Raw genomic sequence first — 18,812 nt, forward strand, 5'->3', positions numbered from 1 at the left:
GAAAAACAGTTATGGCCTGATCCTAAGAAGTGCTGAGCACCTACAACTCCTACTGAAGCAAATTAAGGAAATTTACAGAGAAAAACCACACAGATTTCAGGACATCTGTGTCAGATATCAGGACATCTGTGTCAGATATCCTTCATGACAATCATGGAGCCCTCTCATTCCCATGGCAACCGGGCTCCCTGTGAAGCCATGCTGGCCCACTGTCTCAAAGCCCAGAGCAGAAACAGAGAATTAATGCTGACAAGACCAGAATTCCCGCTACCATTTTCCCATGGGTTTTCTGGAAACTGTTGCTATGTAACATGGATCTTCCTCAGCTTTGCCACCCGCACCCACAACTCACATAGCTCCGACCACTTAGATTTCATATGTAAGGGCAGGCTTCTACAGGGTTAAGGATGGAGGAAAGTCACTGCTTAGTCTTCATTCTCCTCTCACAGACAGATTTTAGGCCGTTTGAATGAGGTCTCTGCTCCTGTCATCTGCCCACGGCACAGAATCCTAAACAGAATACAAAGAAAAAAAAATACAATGGGAAAGATAAGTTGCCTCTTCATTACTAAATTATGCCTGTTATTGATTTAAGTATGTGATGCCTGTGACAGGTTGGACCTCCTGGGATGTCACCTGATGTGCTGGGATGCCACTGAGGCAGACTATTTTACCTGGTCTTGCTGGGCTAGCCTTTTCCAGCCAAGCACACAGGCAGGGCCGCACCCAGCTGCACAGAGAAACAGAGATCTGTTCTGAGGAGGCTCAGCTTAAGGGGCTTGCCACAGCATCCAGATGTCCACCCCCCTTGGAGTACAAACACAAAATTATATGAAATTCACCTCTTCCCTCAATGTGGAGGAGGGTATGCACAGCCTCTCACCCCCCAGTTAGAAATCACATAAAGTGGGTTATCCTATAAACCAGAAATAAATTTATTAAACTATAAACAGGTGTATTTTAAGTAGTTAAGTAGCAGACAGAACAAGGCAGATTACTAAGAAAATAAAACAGAGCACACAAACTAAGCTTAATACATGTAGCCAGTTTCTTAGTGCAAGTTCTCACCCTAAATGTGGTTCTAATAACCATCTTCACAGGCCAGATGCCCTTCCAGCCTGGGTCCAGTTCTTTCCCCCAGGTTTGTCCTGGCAATCCTCCATCACAATACAGGGTCAGGGGGGAGAAAGGAACATGGCCAAGCCAATTTTGAGTGACTGGCATTGCAACCTGTGCCTGGAGTCACAGCACTAATCATAGTCTTTTTGTTTTTTTCTCCCCATCGAACAGTGCTCACTGGTTAATCCAAGCCTGCCTGAAACATCTTAGTGAAACACAATAATAACTTGTGCTTAATTTTCGGCTTTTTAAATTCAAATTGAGTGATTGTTGTAGTGTTGTATATATAGCAGTGGATTTTGTACAGATTTTGCAGGTGGTAAATTACATATTTTTTAAAAAAAATCTATGCTCACATTGATATCTTTGTTCATGCTTCTTCTGAGAGCTCAATTCAACTAAAATACTTGAGAAATGAAATTAGCACACAAAACAAAGATGCATCACAGCCCCTGAATGTATATAGACACTAGTATTATACAGGCATTTTCTGGACTGATTAATGAATATTTGGTTACTAAAGACCCATTTGCAGTTGATGGAAAACTTTGGAAAAACTGATTTAGAGACAATTCTGCTTATAGAATCCTGTTTCTCTTCCTGAAGGGAAATTTGCATGAAAATAATATCTTTGTTTTGAAAAATGCTATGGCTCCTGCTGATTATTCACATCAGCCCAAAGCATTTTCAAACAATATATATTAAATGTTTTAGAATATTCAAATAGCATTACTGTACAATTCAGTTTTAAAATAACTCTTACCATTGAACCAAATACTGGAAAGACAAACAGTACAATTTTTAAGAAAAATAGACATTTGAGAAAGTAGAATTTGGACCCATTCGTTCTTAAATACACAAATATGTGGGGATAAAATCCTCTAGATAAACCTGTGGAGCAAAAGTCATCCCCGTGAGGTAACTCAATGAATTTTTGTGCAGTTACACCAAATTTGAATTTGGACCACAGAATTGCCCTTGTAAAACAAACATGATACCTTTCTTTTAAACGGCAGTGGAGTTGTTGCTCTATTAACTAACTTTCAAAGCAATTATACTTTTGGAAGTCAGGGAAGCATATTATATGATATATAGCAGTATATTTTAAACACAAAGCAGGATCTTGCCCATAATCATAGGCATGAAGATGATGGAGTTTGTGAAGTTCCTTGGAAGCTTATATATGACATTAACACATTTTTTAAAGTAGTCAAATTCCTATAGTACTTCTGGTTTATGTAATTATACTGTGCGTGCTACACTTCAGGAAGCTTTGAGTCCTCTAGATTACTGTTATTTATAATCCAATCTAGGAAATCTCACACCCGTATAAGTAGCACCCTCCATCCACAGAAAAAAAAACATATACACATTCATTGGTGGGAATGAGCATTTATTCTACAGACAGATCATACCAGGATTTCCCCCACCTCCACTGCATTTTAATTAGAGTAAAAAAAAAAAAAAGTGAGTGAGATAAGAAAATAAATATTCCCCCAAAAGCCTCTTTGTTTCAATTCTGTTTAACAAGTAACACTTAAGGGTGATTAAAAACCATATACCACCTGGGCTTCACAGAGCTACAATGTAAATAGGCTGATTTAAAGAGATATGCTATTTTCTAGCACTAAAGTTCAAGAAGTTTAATATTCTTCATTTAAAAAGAGAACAATTAGTATTACTAGCCAAATTGTTTACTGGGCTGACTTTAACTGTGTCTTACATTTTTATGCATCTTTTAGACTGAACCGGAAATCACATACATTGGATCATTGTTTATCTTCCTCTTTCAGGGGAACATTTTTCAACCTGTATAAAAATCTTTTTTTTCCTTTTTTCCTGCAATTTCTAATTAGATTGAGCCATTATCTAATAGCCCGTAGACACATTTCCAGGCACATTACACCCAGAGAGAAATAGCACAACTTCTTGTGTGTCCAGAAACAAACTCTGAACTACCCTTCCAACCTACCAGGTACAAGAAGTGTTGCTTGCAATCCCCCCAGAACACCACATATGTTGGCAAATCCTATTGCTTGAATATGAAGCCCTTGATGACAACAATTTGAGTAAACTCATTAGCTAACTATCTCATTCTGAAACCTGTTATTTTTAGCATATGGTGATTCACACTGTTGAATTAACAGTTTTATGGACTTCCCCTGATTCCTGTTTGTTGGTCTTCACAGGGACTTTCCTTCTTCACTCTCTAGTTCCCTTAGGTGGGCCTTTAGTTTGGAGCACACCTACACTTGGGGGGAAGGGGTTGATCTAAGTTACGCAACTTCAGCTACATGAATAATGTAGCTGAAGTCGATGTACTTAGATCTACTCACCGTGGTGTCTTCACTAGGGTGAGTGGACTGCTGCCGCTTCCCCGGCGACTCTGTCTGCGCCTCTTGTGGCGGTGGAGTACAGGAGTCGATGGAAGAGTGCTCAGGGATTGATTTATTGCACCTAGACTAGATGCGATAAATCAACCTCCACTCGATCGATCGCTGCCCGCCGATTCGGTGAGTAGTGTAGACATTACATCCATCTGTTCCAGTAACCACAATAAGAACTCTGAAGTCCCATCCTTAGGCATGGAGGACTGTATGGAATTTCCCTTTGGAAACCATTAACCCAAGAGTCCTAGTTCTGTCACAGGGATCACTAACTGTGAAGCACTCTCTCTCTGTCCCTCCCCCAAAGGGTAGAATGCACTACCTCTGTTGGATCCATGAAATGAGAGACTAGGCTTAGGGACTCTTCAGATCTCCTGTTTAACAGCCTTGGCTAGTAGCCACAGGGAAATCAGGCCATTCCCCTCCCTGTTATTAATTATGGGAGTAGGGGGAAAACAGTATAAAAAACATTGTGAATTTTAAGTGTATCCAGAATCCTGAGGCTACCTCTTAAGCACCCAGTCCCACTGCTTGTCAGATCAACAGCAAATCTCCCACCAATTTCAATAGCAGATCAAACCGAAAGGTATTAATGTGCCCCCAGCAATGTCTCTTAAAAGCAGTGTTGCCATGTGAGCAGCTGAGTCCTAACAGCCCTTCTTTCCTCCCCAGTCTGAGAATTCAGTGATGTTTCAGTAGCAAGAGAAACACCACGGCAGTTCAATACAGAAAACTCCCTTTCCCCTCCCTTCACTACTCATGGGTCACCTGACCCAAACTCCTTTTGACACTTAATAGAACATAATACCGAGACAGGAAAATGGGGGCAAAGGAGGGATTGCACACATTTAATTACAAACAACAAATTCCAGAAAGCAAAGCATAGGCAGGCCTGATTTTCAAGAAGTAATGACCACCCACAAAGCTAGCTGACTTCAATGGGAGCTGTGGATGTTCAACAATCCTAAAAATAAGGCCCTATACTTCTTTTTATTGAAACCTCCTCGGTTAATATTACTTGGATTCAAGGACAGAATAGTTCTTCCAATTTACCAGAAAGGAGCACTTTTCAGCTGCAAACATTAACATCTGTAAACAACCTTAAACATTCAGAGGCCTCAATTCTGCAAATCCTTAAGGACTTAGCAAAACTTCATTCACCTCAGTCACATCCATAAGACTAGACAAATGGGTGAATTTAGACATGGGCTTTAGTGTTTGCAGGATTGGAGCCAAAGTATCTAGTCATAAAAGGACCCCCTTATAAAAGCAGTGAGTTCCCCTCACAGTATCCACCTGAGGTTACAGTTATTTCACTTTTAATCTTTGAAATTTGTTTTTAAAAGTGTTTAAAAAGTAGAGGATCACGCTTTGCTCCTCCTGTAGGCTGAGCTGTGCACTCAATGAGAGAGCTACACATGAAGGTGTTGTCTGTGATGTACAGGCAGCAGCAAGGGCACCAGAGAAATTCCTCTGCCTGCAGCAATTTGGTGGCAGGGGAGGCAACCAAGACCAGAAGTGGGGGGGACCAGAGCTGAGGGTCACAGGTGGTTCCTGACACCACCTCATCTCTGCACAGAGCTGCTTTGTCCTTTGCCTTCCAGTTACTTGTTAACCTGCCCCTCATCCGCTATTTTTCTCCTTCTCCCATCACCACTGCCCCATCCCCCTGGTCCCTGTTGCTTTCTTCCCCCTTCCAGTCCACTTTTCCCCTCCCACCCAGATGCCCACTTCCCCCTGAAAGCCTCTCCCGCTAATGCTCCTGATTTCAGTTTGTCTGTCACCTGGAGTCTATTTCCCCACACTGCAAGTTACACTGTTGCCTGGGCTATGTGTAGGCAGCAGCTGGGAGCACCAGGCCATCTAGGCCCTCGTTCTCCTCTGAATCAGGCTTTTCCGATTTTCACCAAAATCAGTAGAGTTCTGCCCATTGAGGCCTAGAACATCCCCTGACATCTTGGAAGTGATTGGCTGCAGTGTTCCAAACTTACTTCTTTACATAGACGAGCAGAAATGCTATGAAGTTGGTCCGGGAAAGCAAGGCCCTACACAATCAAGTGCTTGAAATTTAAGGGCTTAATAATTGTTTGACAAAGAGATTGCACTCTTTACTCAGTGGCCGCCCTACCAGACAGGAAATTCACCAATCACTTAGGTTAAGATCGTAACATGAGGTGATAATTTGTGCTTCTTGTAAGTGGGCTCCTTCTCCAGCCCTTGAAATCTACCCAGTAAGCCCTTCTGGTGCTTAAACAGCATATGTCCTCTACCTGGGTACCTTCACCAAGTGTCTTGATTATTAGTTCTTGCCTTATGCTTCAGGTACAACACAATGTAGCAGCAGATAGAAGGGGCCCCCTCTGGTTCCCTGGCTCAGCCTTTTATACTGCTTGTTTTCTCCTCCTAGCTAGCCTGCTAGTGAGCTAATTAGCTCATCCGTCTCCTTTCTGGTGTAAGAGATATCAAACCCAAACCCAGACTACCTAACTGCCTACTCTATCTACACCCAGTGCTTTTCCTGCTCTAAGTGACCAGTGTGCTGGCCCCCCAAAAGGGACTCTACAGCTGCCAACACCACCCTGTCACATCTCTGTAGCTTCTCCATCTGAGAATCAAAAAGGACTTGCCAACATTAATTCATTAAGTCATCGAATAACCCAGTGTGGTTTGTACTTTGTTTTACAGCATTGTTCCTACCTTCAGGACCCCTAAATGATTTACAGGGTTAAACAATGAAGTCAGATAGTTAAAATATAAAAGAGCATAGAAAGACACTGAGAAAGACGTTTTCAAAATAGCTTTCAAAACAGGCAAGATACAGAGAGGCAAGCACAGATTAGGGGACAGATACCATTGTTGTGATGAGCACAACATAAAGATGAAGAAAAAGGGTGGATCCACAGATCTACGCCCAGGGACAAACAAAATGTGGAATGGCAAACACACAGGAACAGCTGCCTCCAAAGCACTCAGCCAGGCTGGCAATTAACAAGGAAGCAGCAAGGAGGCCCTGAGGTGGAGGCGGCAGTCTCTTAGCTAGTCAAGCCTTGGTGGAGAGGCATTATAAAGGTTTTTGCACAATGCTTCTGCTTCCTGACCATATTTGGCTGGCCCTGGGCAGGAGGACAAGAGATAGGGAGAACTCCTTGTGCCCTCCTCCTTCCAGTGCAGGGGCAGGCAGAATAGGGCCTGTGTCCCTTATGCCAAAAACCAAACTCGCCTGGTATTTATCTAGATATCTAGATATTAGCACAGCTTGCCAGTTCGGCAAGTTAGGGTCTCTTAGATATTGACAACCATCCACCAAACTCAAAGGGCCCCCTCTGAGTGTCATTGCAGATCTCCCATCAGATATATCTGGAAACAGCAGTCAGAAAAGAAAAAAAAACTACCGTATTTAGGGACACTCCCATGGTCACCTCCCATTAGTAACGAGAGCCACCATTCCACCCTCAGTTTAACAGAATCACATTCCCTAATGCTGCCTGCTATATAAAATCAAACACATGGGGGGTGGGGGGAGTTGCAGTGTTTTGGCATCTAACCTTCATAACCCTATAAGGAACAACATTATCTGCCTTGTTTTTTGTACTTCCTTGTACTGTCGCCTCCCACACCCCATTAGCTCTTCTATTCTCCCACTCTACCCTCTCCCCCTATCCCTTCCTCATCTCCATTGCTTGCTACCCAGTTCTCTTCCCTGCCCCTTTAGAGCTCTCTTCACTGGAGTCCCACCATCTCCTCATTTTCCAGGTCTTAGCCAACCCTCCTTCTCAGCCTGGGATGCTTTTTACCCAGTCTCTTTCTCCTACTGCAGTCTCTCTTCCTTATACTCCTTCCTGTGGGTCTCCCACCTCTCACCCTTCCCACTCTACTCCCCAGGGATCTCTCACTCTTTCATCCTGCTGCCGAGTAGGAGTTTCTCTCAGTTCTCCTCCATGGGGTCTTCACCTCTTGAGCCTACATTTCTTCTAGGTGCCGCTCATCCACTCCCTCAAACACACACACACACACACACACACACACACACAAAAGACACAAAGCACCCAGCAGCCCTTCCACCACCCATCCTCCACAGAGAACCCATCAGCTCTTCTGCCTGATGCACCTCTAGCCTTTCAGCCCTGCACCCAAAGCGTACACACCAGACTCCATTTTGACCTTCGTCCCCCACACTTCAGCAATGCCCTTCCAGTCCCTCAGCACCTCCCCCAGAATCATCCAGCCCTTTATCTCTTGCTCCTCCCTTTACACTCTAGAATCCCAGCTTTGCAGAGGGATAGCTAAGGTTGCTGGCTGAGGCTTGAGAGAAGAGTGAGGAAGCAGTCAGAAAGGGAGAGACAGGAACACACAGCTCAATATTGTCTACCAGAAGGAAGCCCAAAGAGCAGGCTTATAAAAAGGATAGAAAAAATGACCCCTGAACACTGTTGAGAAGCTGTTTGGGATCCTGTGAGGAATAGGGAGATAGGGCCCCTAATGGCTCCCCATAGTGACAGGTGACTGGAGAGGACAGTAGAGAAGCCAAAGGGGAGGGAAAAAGGACTCAAGGATAGGAGACAAAGAAAGGTTAGTAGGTTCTAGGTGAAGGAAGTATTAATTTGGGGATACAACTGAAAATTTGAGGAAAGGCAAATTTTTGTTGGATCTAAGGACTAGTTCGTTTTAATACATCCCTGGAGTAAGGCTGTTCCAGATGGCAGGAGCTGCAGAGGAGAAAGTTCACATACTAACAGTGGCAACAGTAAAGGGACATTGAGAAGGGACATTGAAAAGCCTTGTGCTAGATTAGAACAGAGAACAAAGATATATTATTGTCCCCATTTTGGAAATGGGTCAGCTGAAGCACAAAGAGATTAGATGACTGCAGAAAGTCAGTAGCAGAGCTGAGGACAGAACTCAGGAGTCATTCCTTATACCAGGGGTGGGCAAAGCTTTTGGCCCGAGGGCCACATCGGGGTTGCGAAACGGTATGGAGGGCTGGGTAGGGAAGGCTGTGCCTCTGCAAACAGCCTGGCCCCCTCCCCCTCCCTCTCCCCCTTCCCACCTCGACTGCCCCCCTCAGAACTCCTGACCCATCCAACCCCCGCCCCGCTCCTTGTCCCCTGACCGTCCTCTCCCGGGACCCCCCATCTCCTATCCAACCTCCCCGCTCCCTGTCCCCTGACTGCCCCGACCCATATCCACACCCCCGTCCCCGACAGGCCCCCCGGGGTCCCCGACCCATATCCACATGCACACACCCCCACTCCTTGTCCCCTGACTGCCCCCCCCAGGACCCCACCCCTATCCAACCCCCTCTGCTCCCTGTCTCCTCCCCCCAAACCTCCACCCCATCCAACCGCCCCCTGTCCCCTGACTGCCCCCGGGACCTCCTGCCCCTATCCAACCCCATCCCCCCCGCCCCCTTACCATGCCACTCAGAGCAGCAGGACAGGCTTATTGGAAAGCCTGGGAGGTGAGCGGGTGCAAGCCGTGCTGCCAGTGTGGCTACGGGGGAGGGGCCAGGGGCTAGCCTCCCCGGCCGGGAGCTCAGGGGCTGGGTAGGACGGTCCCATGGGCCGCAGTTTGCCCACCTCTGCCTTATACTCTGGTCTAGCCACTTAACACCACTCTCCCTGGTGGATGGGGAGTCCTCCTTTCATCCCCCACTCTTCTCACTCACCAAAAGTCCTTTATTTTGGGAATTAATGTCCTCAAACAGCCCAACCTTGTATTACACAATCACAAACCTTTAAAAAAACAAACAAACAAACAGTCCTTCAAGTCTACACCAGGCAATATCTCTTGCTGAATACCTTTTTATTGGTAGGTTTCAGAGTAACAGCCGTGTTAGTCTGTCTTTGCAAAAAGAAAAGGAGTACTTGTGGCACCTTAGAGACTAACCAATTTATTTGAGCATGAGCTTTCGTGAGCACCCTAATTATTAGTGTCATTCACAACCAATTAATCTACCTGTACAATGCTTCCATTTTCTAGTTGAATTATACAGGCAGGCAATTTCCTCACAATGTGTAGTGCATATTCTGAGGGCGGGGAGGTGTCAGTAACCACCCCAAGCAGCAGCAGCAGATCAGGGACTGTTTCAGCACTTCATTGAACAGCTCTGTGGCTGCTAGAGAGGACTGAGGGGAGCTTTACAGAGCCCCCTTAATTAATATGCATGTGTACACAGATAATTTCAGGGTTAGGAGTCAGAGTAGCAGCCGTGTTAGTCTGTATCCACAAAAAGAACAGGAGTACTTGTGGCACCTTAGAGACTAACAAATTTATTTGAGCATAAGCTTTCGTGAGCTAAGTCTCTAAGGTGCCACAAGTACTCCTGTTCTTTTTTTAGGGTTAGAAGTGCATTTCCCCAATGATGCCTGAGAGCTATCTTTGTCCTCTACCCTTCCTCTGCTTCTCTTTCTAATCCACCTCCATTCCTTACTTCTTTCAGAGGTTTGTTCCAGCTTCTTGGAAGTGACTGATGATTACAGGAAACTTTATTTCCTAATAGGTGAGATTTCTGATCTGCCACTTCAGGGGCACAGCGTAGCTTTCTCATAATGCATAAATCCTTTAATAATGTTTGCTCCTAAGACTGCAGGCACAATGGGTGCCTAAAGCAGTCTGGGTATATGAATGTGAAATTCGTTCTGTGTCTCAAGATTTTCTGGCAGGGTCAGTTGCTGTGTTCGTTTGAAGTTCTAAGAACTTTGTTTGTAAAAAGAAAAAGGAGTACTTTTCTTTTTGCGAATACAGACTAACACGGCTGCTACTTTAAAACCTTTGTTTGTAAATGAACTATTCAAACGCTGAGTCTACCAAGGGAGATGATTGGTGACAATTTTTAGGTGTTTTCTCATCAGGACAATTACAATAGATCATCGCTTCTTGATCCATACAGTCTGATATTGTGATAAAGGTTGGAGATAGAGGTAGGTTTCCAGGGCAGGTTGGTGGTGGCTGAAGGTTGTTATAATCTGATGGTTGTATGGTGGTCTCAGTCCAGCTCCTGCTTAGGAAACTATCCACATCACAAGACATTTTGACAATGTGGTAACCTCCTGGCTGTCTTAACACTGAACTACCCTCTTGCTACCCGACCATGTCTACAGTAGAGAGTTTTCATGCTAAACCACATGTGGACCCCATACATGTTGCACATCATACATCCACACACAAAATTGCTGTCAAAGGGGCATAGGCAATCACACCATCATGACGATTACACTTGCTCTGAGCAAGTCTAGCAGCCATATCATCTGCCTCCATGTCAGTCTTCACTGATATAGCATCACCAGAGATGGCAAGCCCTCTTGTAATTAGTCCTCCCACGGTGCAAGTGATGCTGAGTGAGTTGGAAAAGAAACACACAGGTGGGAATGCCAGAAGCACAGCAGCGGGAGAGAAGATGATTTTCTGAAGCAGTCATCTTGGAGAGAGCTGAAGGGCATGAAGCAAGCCAGGGACGCTGCAGTCTGGAAGGTGAGAGATGACAACCCCCTTCACAGGGATGATTCCTTCAGAGAACATGCTAATCTTCAGAAAGAGAGCAGCTTTAATGCTGTCTATTTCCTCCCTCTGGAGGATTACAATCTCCTTTGTGCCTAGGATGTGGAAATTGTTGAAAGTGGCAATCCCCAGTGACATTAACTTTAATAAGGAAGGGATATTAACACAAACCTCGTGAAGGCTTGATCAAGGAACAACTGGAGACATGATGCTGTGTCAGCAACCATTTACGTTGGCAGAAAATAGCATGCAGTGGAGAACCCTTACAGGAATACATACATATTCATCAAACATGCTTATACAGACTGTATGCAGGGTTGACACAGAGCAATTACGCTTATCAAGAGATAACACAGCAGCAGGCATGTGAATTACTGTGTAATTACCATTTTCTTTTCACTTGAGTTACTTATTATTTTGCAGCAGCTCTATAATTAGCTTGCATTTCTGAAAGGGAAGGTTGTGCCCCAGGTTTATGGTCACATGCATGAGAGCCAAACAATCTAGAACCAGTTCTTCATAACAGAAAGATTTTCAGTATAAACTGGATGGATGGAATTAGGTGATTGACACTACCACTAAATTCAGAATAACGGGAGATTGCAACAACTCTAATTAATGAAACTTAAAATGTTAAATTAATGTAGGATTCCATGTATATCACTTGCAGACTCTGCCTTGCATCTAGATACCAAAGAATTGTCAGTTCAAGATCACAGTGAATATCAAATTAGTTCCTAAACACTTTTAGGTAACACATAGGAAATGCCACCCTGAAGTCACACTAGCACCAATTAAGTTAATAAGTTTTAACCAACCTTAAATAAATCATCTGAGAAATCATCTACCAACCTCTACATTCCGTTGCTTAGATGTCCAGAATCTAACTGGTGATTATTATTACACATTTTATTTTAACTATTAAAATAACCCAACAGTTATTTCACAAAGCAAAACCTTTTATTGTTTAGATGTGTTTTTTTGCATTTCTTTTTGGAACATTTAAGAAAGCTCTGGGCATTGACTCTCTCTCATACAAAACGCTAACATTTCAGTTAAATCTGTGAATCAAGAACACCAAGTATGGTACTCTAAATTATAGCAACACCAATAATAGCAACTCATTAATCTTATTTTACTTTTGAATGGTCCAATTATCATCATGTCCCCAAGCACAGTCTGCACTGAATTGCCAGGACACCTGCTAGGAAAAGCAGCATAAATATACACCTGAACTCAGCAAATAAGCTGGCAAGGCTGGGGTTTTAAGGATCACCTTTCACACAAAACTAGAAAATGGCAGCCTGTCACACCTCTGAGTAAATGCTGGCATGGCTGAGATCAGGAAAGACGCTTTTACAGCTTTCCCCACCGCTGGAGCATTACATGCACAGAAAGTTAAAGGACAAAATTGTTGCTCTTTACATACTAGTGGGGTCTGGATGCACATGCATCACCTTAGTTGGAATGCCTAGACACAATGAGCCAGATTCTTTGCTCCTGTAAATTAGCACAGTTCCAGTTAAGTCAATGGAGTTATGTTAGTTCACATTATCCGAGGATCTGAACCCATGTGCCTTGCTCAGGCATATACCTTGGGGAACAGAGGTCGAGCAGTCAGTGCCGCATCTTTTGGAATGGAGTTAACTCCTCCCATGTTGACCTAGTTTGGGTGACCTGAGCAAAGGGAGGGTGCTAACCTCACACAACCCTTGTTGCCATGCCCAGTCAAACCAAGAATAATGTTACATTATCAGCATAGGGCCCACACGGGGCTTGTCTGCATACAAAAGTCGTATTACGTCAATGATACAGGTACAGTTGCAGTAAGCACCCCACACCCCCAATGTGGACAAAGTTACACCGTATAAAGGTGCTCAAACCAGTATAGCTTATTCTTGTAAGGGAAGGGGAATAAGATATACCATTTTAAGCATTTTTATGCCAGTAAAACTGTGCCCATACTAGGGGTTGTATTGATTTAAGTATTTCAGTAGAAAATTACGCCCCTAACCCATTACTTAAATCAGTATAAAAACTCCGGTTAGTTTGGGCTTCAGATCTCTGCTAGAGGAGAGTGCACTCTTATAGCACTCAGAGGTGTTAAAATGTCTGGCATGGTTTTGATGCTGGCTTGTTTTTATATGAATCTTCCACATCCCAAAAATGTGTATGTGAGAGGTCATGTCATTATTGTGTGATTCATGCTGCTGTACGAACATGGTTAGAAAAGAGATTATTATTTTAGATCCTGTTCCAATGACCCTCCACCCACTCTTCCTTGTTACTTTTGTACTGAAGATTTGTCCCTAATTGGTACCCAAGTGTGCACAGTTGGATCGTGTCTCTTCAAAAATAAACTTCTCCTATCTATGCTGGTGCGAGCAGATACTATGGACTTCACTCTGAGGATTTAATTTTTAAAATTACTATAATTATGCTTTGATGGGATCTCTGAAGAGGGATGTGTGACTAATTTATTTTCTGATTTTTATGGTAATTTTAGAGAGTGAAAAGCAAATCCATGCTTTTAAAATTAAACAGAACTTTAATTAGGTATTCATTATGAATGTTAAAACTGTAAAGTACAGAAGACTTCTTTCTGCTTAAAGTTAAGCCTTATTAAAAGTACAATAGCATAGACTAAATAAGGTTTAACGATAAATACCCTTTTAAAAAGCTTTTGAAATTTGGACTCCTGACCAGAGTATATTATCTTGTTATGCAAGAGGCAATCTTTGTTATATATTTACAGCCTGTTTTCATGACCAAGAACTGTTATTAGTCAAAAGAAAGGCAGACTTAAGTTTTTGGACTAAGAAATCGTCTATCATTTGTCATGTTCAGGTATAGCTAACAGAAGTTCTTTTAACTTAAAATGTTTACATATCCAATACAATGTTTACATATCCACACATCCAGAGATGTGATTTACTCTAGGAGTATAATTTACTGTGTTAAGAACTCATTAAAGTGGAATAAATTGTTAAAAGCACTGAAATACTTTTGTACCAAACCATAATTTTCAGACAGGGTCCCTACATTCAATATTTTCCTAATTATTAAAATGGCAGATTACAATATATTTTCCTTTCCATGTATACTCTCAACTCTCATTAAACAGCAATGAAAGTTGCAGGTGCACATCAAGGGGGAAAATAAACCACTCTGAAAGAACTAACATTTGAGCCTTAAAGCACCCATTTTTTCAAAACGTACTACAGAGCCTAATGTCTGTCTCAGTGTAAAACAAATTAGGCACAAATTACAACAAAGACTTAGAATCTCTAAATTGCTTTCATCCGTTACATATCTCACCTCTGTCTTTAGAAACTACAGACCCAATTTGTTTCCCTGAAGGATAGAGATCTATTGTAGGTGTTTCTAGCATGCCCGTCACTCTGAGCCCAATCCTTCAAACACTTGCGTGCCTGAAGCACATGTATAAGTGTTTGCAGTGTCAGAGCCAGAATATATTCATTATGTCCCTGGAATGGTGGACACACAGAACCCCTGCCAGGGGGAATTGCAGGGACTGTCTGAAAAGGAGAGGGATGGGAGGGTAGCATGCAGAGTTTGTGGGAGAAAACAGAGGACTGGAAAGAGCTCCTGGAGTGTGGAGTAAGTTCAGCCTACCCAGGGACAAAGTGTGTGACCCCCCTAGTTATATGTATTGTATATAATTCCTTAACAAAACAATCATTGCTAGAGTTAAAGTTAGAAATAAATGTACCTTAAACAAGAAGCTCATTAGAATGTTGTAGTTAAAAAATGAACAAAAAATTGCTTGTAAATCAGGAAATTCAAAGTTAGTTTCTACAAACAACCAACCATAATTTTGATTTCATATACCTGCCCTTTGTCCATCTAGAACAGTGGTTTTCAACCTGGTGGTCTGCGGACCATTGGGGGTCCACAGATTACATCTAAGGGATCCGCAAAAGGTTGTTGTTACCATAGGACAGTGTTTTTTAACCTGTGGTCTGTGAACCCCTGGGGTTCTGCAGACTATGTCTAAGATTTCCAAAGGGTTCCACATCTCCATCTGAAATTTTGTAGGGGTCCACAAATGGAAAAGAAAAAAAAAAGAAAGGTTGAAAAGCACTGATCTAGAGGGACTGTATGTGTTTTTTTTCCCCCTGACTCTGTGCTGTACTAGCAACTGCAAGCATTCAATAATCATGAGTCAGGCGTCATAAAGTCATGAGATGGGTTTAAAAATCATGAGATTGAAAGAAAGAACAAAAAAACCACCCCACATTGTTGTACCTTTCCTCGTCTAACTTTGTTGGTATAGTTGTGTTTAAAAAAGGATTTGAAGAAAGATTAATGTTCATAGATATATTTAAAAAAGAAGCAGGACAGCAGGGCTACACCCCATTCCACAGCAAAGACATAGCTAGCATTTACTTGGTCTGGGATGAGAAAAAGCCTGCCTGTGACAGCCGCATTTGTCAAAGACTAAGGCTACATCTACACTGCACTCCTCTTGCAGTGGTGTGTAGAGTGTGTGTAAAGAGTAGTGAAAAGCAAATTGTGTGCCCATTGTGCTGTGTAGCTACAGCTGTTGGTGAAAGGCTCTGGCAGGAGGGAACACAGCAGGGAAAGGCTCAGCGGTGGGGAGAGCCTGCCAGCATGTTCCACTGCCTTTTCCGGAGGCAGGGACCTGACCGAGCCTTTCCTCTGCTGGAGCTTTTCCCTTCTGCCTCCCACCATTGGAGCCTTTCAGACTCTTTTCCTACAGCAGGGCACTAGACTGATAGAAGTAGCAGTTTAAGAGGAGGACACACTGCTTGGGTGAGTAGAAAGCGTGTAGATATCTGGGTACATATGCCCTTCAGGCATGTCTTTTCTCACCTAAGCCATGCCTCACTACCTACACTGCTATTTATATCCATGCTAGGGGGACTATTCAAGTACATACTCCAAATGTTGCCAAAAAAAGCATGCAGCATAGACGTACCTTAACAGTAACCACCTCATGTTAGTCCGTAGCTCATTGTTTCTAACTTAGCTCTGCTCCTCCCCCACCTCCCCTTTGTCTCTAGCCCTTTGTTTTTTTCCATCCCCCCCCCTTTTTTTTTACTCCCCTCCCCCTCAGAATGTCAGGTTGTCCAAGGGGCACCTGTAGGCTTCATTCAGGCTCCTTGTGCTGCGTTTGGGGAGGGACTAGGTCTGCCTGCTGCTGCTTGCGTTCAGTGTATCTGCATGGCAGCTCACACCTGCCCTTAGGCCTTGCAGGCCTGTCCCTGCTGTTCCCTCCAGTAGCAGCCCTGTTCCGAAGCAGACCCCTACTCATGAGCTGCCATTTAATAATTCCCCCAATATTTTGATCAAAGAATTTAACAGTGCCATGGTTCTCAGCAGCATTTCTAAGTTACATGAGCAGGAGCTATCTGGCTTGTGGAACTTACACTGGTTATATCTGAGTGCTTGAAAATTCCTTGAACCATAGTTATTGGTGTGACTTATACTGTCTTGACTCTGCTGTACACTCTGATGTTCTCTTACTGTTAATAGCTTTGAGCACATAAATGTGTGCAAGGTGGCACACCTCGAAACAAGTGAAAACACCACCCCCTTCCCTCCTGAGTATACATGGTAAATACAGACAAGATCCAACAGTCAAAACCAAAAAGGATAAGGGCAGAGACTGTATCTTCCTATGTGTTCAGAAGGAGAGAGACAGGAGAAAGCTTTCAATAAGATCCTGTTGTCATTCAATAGCCACATAATAGGCACATATTGATGGTTCCATGTCTGTGTTTTAATTAACTAGTCACCAAGCCACTTTCTGTTCCTAATTCAAATCCCTCCTAAAACCTCACTCCTGCCATGCCTCCTATGAGAAGTGAATTAGGTTTTCAGGGGATATTCCACGCACAAGGAATAACGTCGAAGAAGGGATGGAGGCATCAATGGTTGAAGGAAACTAAGACACAATCCTACAGTGAACTGTGTAGGCAGTCCTCTTTATCCATGTGCAGCCCCATTAAAGTCAGTGGGTGTCCATATGGACCCAGAGATTCATTAGCAGAGTTCATTAGAAGACCAGGGCCTAAGAGCACATTGAGACTGGTTTACATGCCTGAAGAGAGGGTGGTGGGTAGGAAGTCCAGATTAAAGCAGTATGTTGGGGCTAGGTGACATAGGGTCTGGAACGTAAGAACGGACTGCTTGAAGTTGATACCCAGCTTAATGGAGAGCCAGTGGAGGTTGTAACTAGAGCCCTGCAAATCTGTGGATAGCCGCAGATGCAGCTATCCACAGGTCATGTTTGCGGATCGGCTGCAGATACAAATTTTGTATCCACACGGGGTTCTCATTGTTACTGCTAATGTAAGAAAACTCCTACTGGCAATGTTTGTGCTTAATACAGAAAGGATTAAAATTAAACTAAATTTAATTAAACTAAAAATAAAGAACTAAAATCAAACATATGTTGAAGAAAGATATAATGAGCAGCAATTAACACTGTTTGGTGAAGTTATTTCCTCCTCCACCTCCTCTTTGCAAATGAGACTTCAGCACAGTTGGAACTTGGAACAGTGAAGGCAGCGTTTTGCCAGAACATTTGTCCATAGAATTGATCCTCTTTAATTTCTTCCACTCTTATTTATCATTCAAGCTGCAGTAGCACCAACAAACCCTGTGTAAAGCAAGGCTCCATTGTATTAAGTGCTGCATAAACATAATGGTAAACAAAATCTCTGTCCCAAACAGTTTGCAGCCTAACAGAACAAAAACCAAAACAATGTAAGGAATGGGGAAAGGAATAGAACATACAAGGGAATGGCGAGCAGGGTGGTGACTGGGAAAAGTCTAGTTGCATGTTGTTTGTGTTATTACGGAGCAGACTATCCTCATTTTTTGGGGCCTAAGGGGTGGTGGTGATAGTGCTGGGTAGACACAACACAAGCCGCTGCTGGTGAACACTCTTGAAGGCTGGCCTCCTCTCCTTTACATGAAGGCTTTTTCTCCCACTGGTACTAGAAAGAGGAAGAGGATGAAAGGATGCAGTGCAGCACAGAGAAGGGACAGCAAGGCTGGCATCAGGCAGGATTTGGGGAGTGGGTGACAGGAGGAAGTTGAAGCAAAAAAGTCAACTGGCAGACAAAAGAATATCTAGTCCAAATTGTAGCATACAGTCTGTTGATACCCAGGGGATCTGAAGGGATGCAGGAGGCTCCAGGTAGAGAAGTGGACATATTTGAAACTTGATGTCCCCTCCAGCTCATCTATGGATACAGGAACCAGGAGTCTAGACTAGAGCTCACTGAGGTATTCCTCAGGGTACAATCAGGACTGTTGAATAGTTGTGTCCTCTTAATTCTCCAACTTGGGGTGCCTTTTACACTGCTTTGCTGTTTCTATTTCCCTTACCCGAAATAAGCAAACAGAAAACAAACTGTAACCCTTTTTTTAAACTATTTCCAGCCACCACACTTGAGACTCACTTAAAATCACTATACCAGTGCTTAAAGTATAACCTTCATTCAAAACAACTAGCTGCACATATAGCCTGCTCGCTGTACCACTGGGACATTCCCCAAGGTACAGTCTGGACTGTAGAACAGCTGTGTCCCTTCCATTCTCCACCCTAGGGTGCTTTTCACACTGCTTTGCTGCGTGAGCAGCTATGTCTGGCCTGTTCACTAGCATGCAAATCACTCCCAGCTGAACGATGCGTGCTCTAGCGTGTCTCTCCTGAATTATATTGCAGAGTGACACCAGCAATTTCTCAGTCCAGTTTGTCCCCAGAAATGTGCGTCTTGTACTGCCCAGCTCTTTCCTGCTGTGCAGTACAAG

The 18,812-nt window shown here is 43.4% G+C and overlaps 1 protein-coding gene across 1 annotated transcript in view; it reads right to left on the minus strand.

Annotated features, from left to right (window-relative positions):
* Positions 1–18,812, minus strand: part of METTL6 (methyltransferase 6, tRNA N3-cytidine) — a 42,336-nt gene continuing 23,524 nt past the window's right edge. Inside the window, exon 6 of the mRNA XM_077811208.1 lies at positions 1–510. Coding sequence (XP_077667334.1) covers positions 457–510 — 54 coding nt within the window. The 3' untranslated portion in view covers positions 1–456. The remainder of the gene's footprint in view (positions 511–18,812) is intronic.

This window comes from Eretmochelys imbricata, chromosome 2 (assembly GCF_965152235.1).
Source record: "Eretmochelys imbricata isolate rEreImb1 chromosome 2, rEreImb1.hap1, whole genome shotgun sequence".
Lineage (NCBI taxonomy): Eukaryota > Metazoa > Chordata > Testudines > Cheloniidae > Eretmochelys > Eretmochelys imbricata.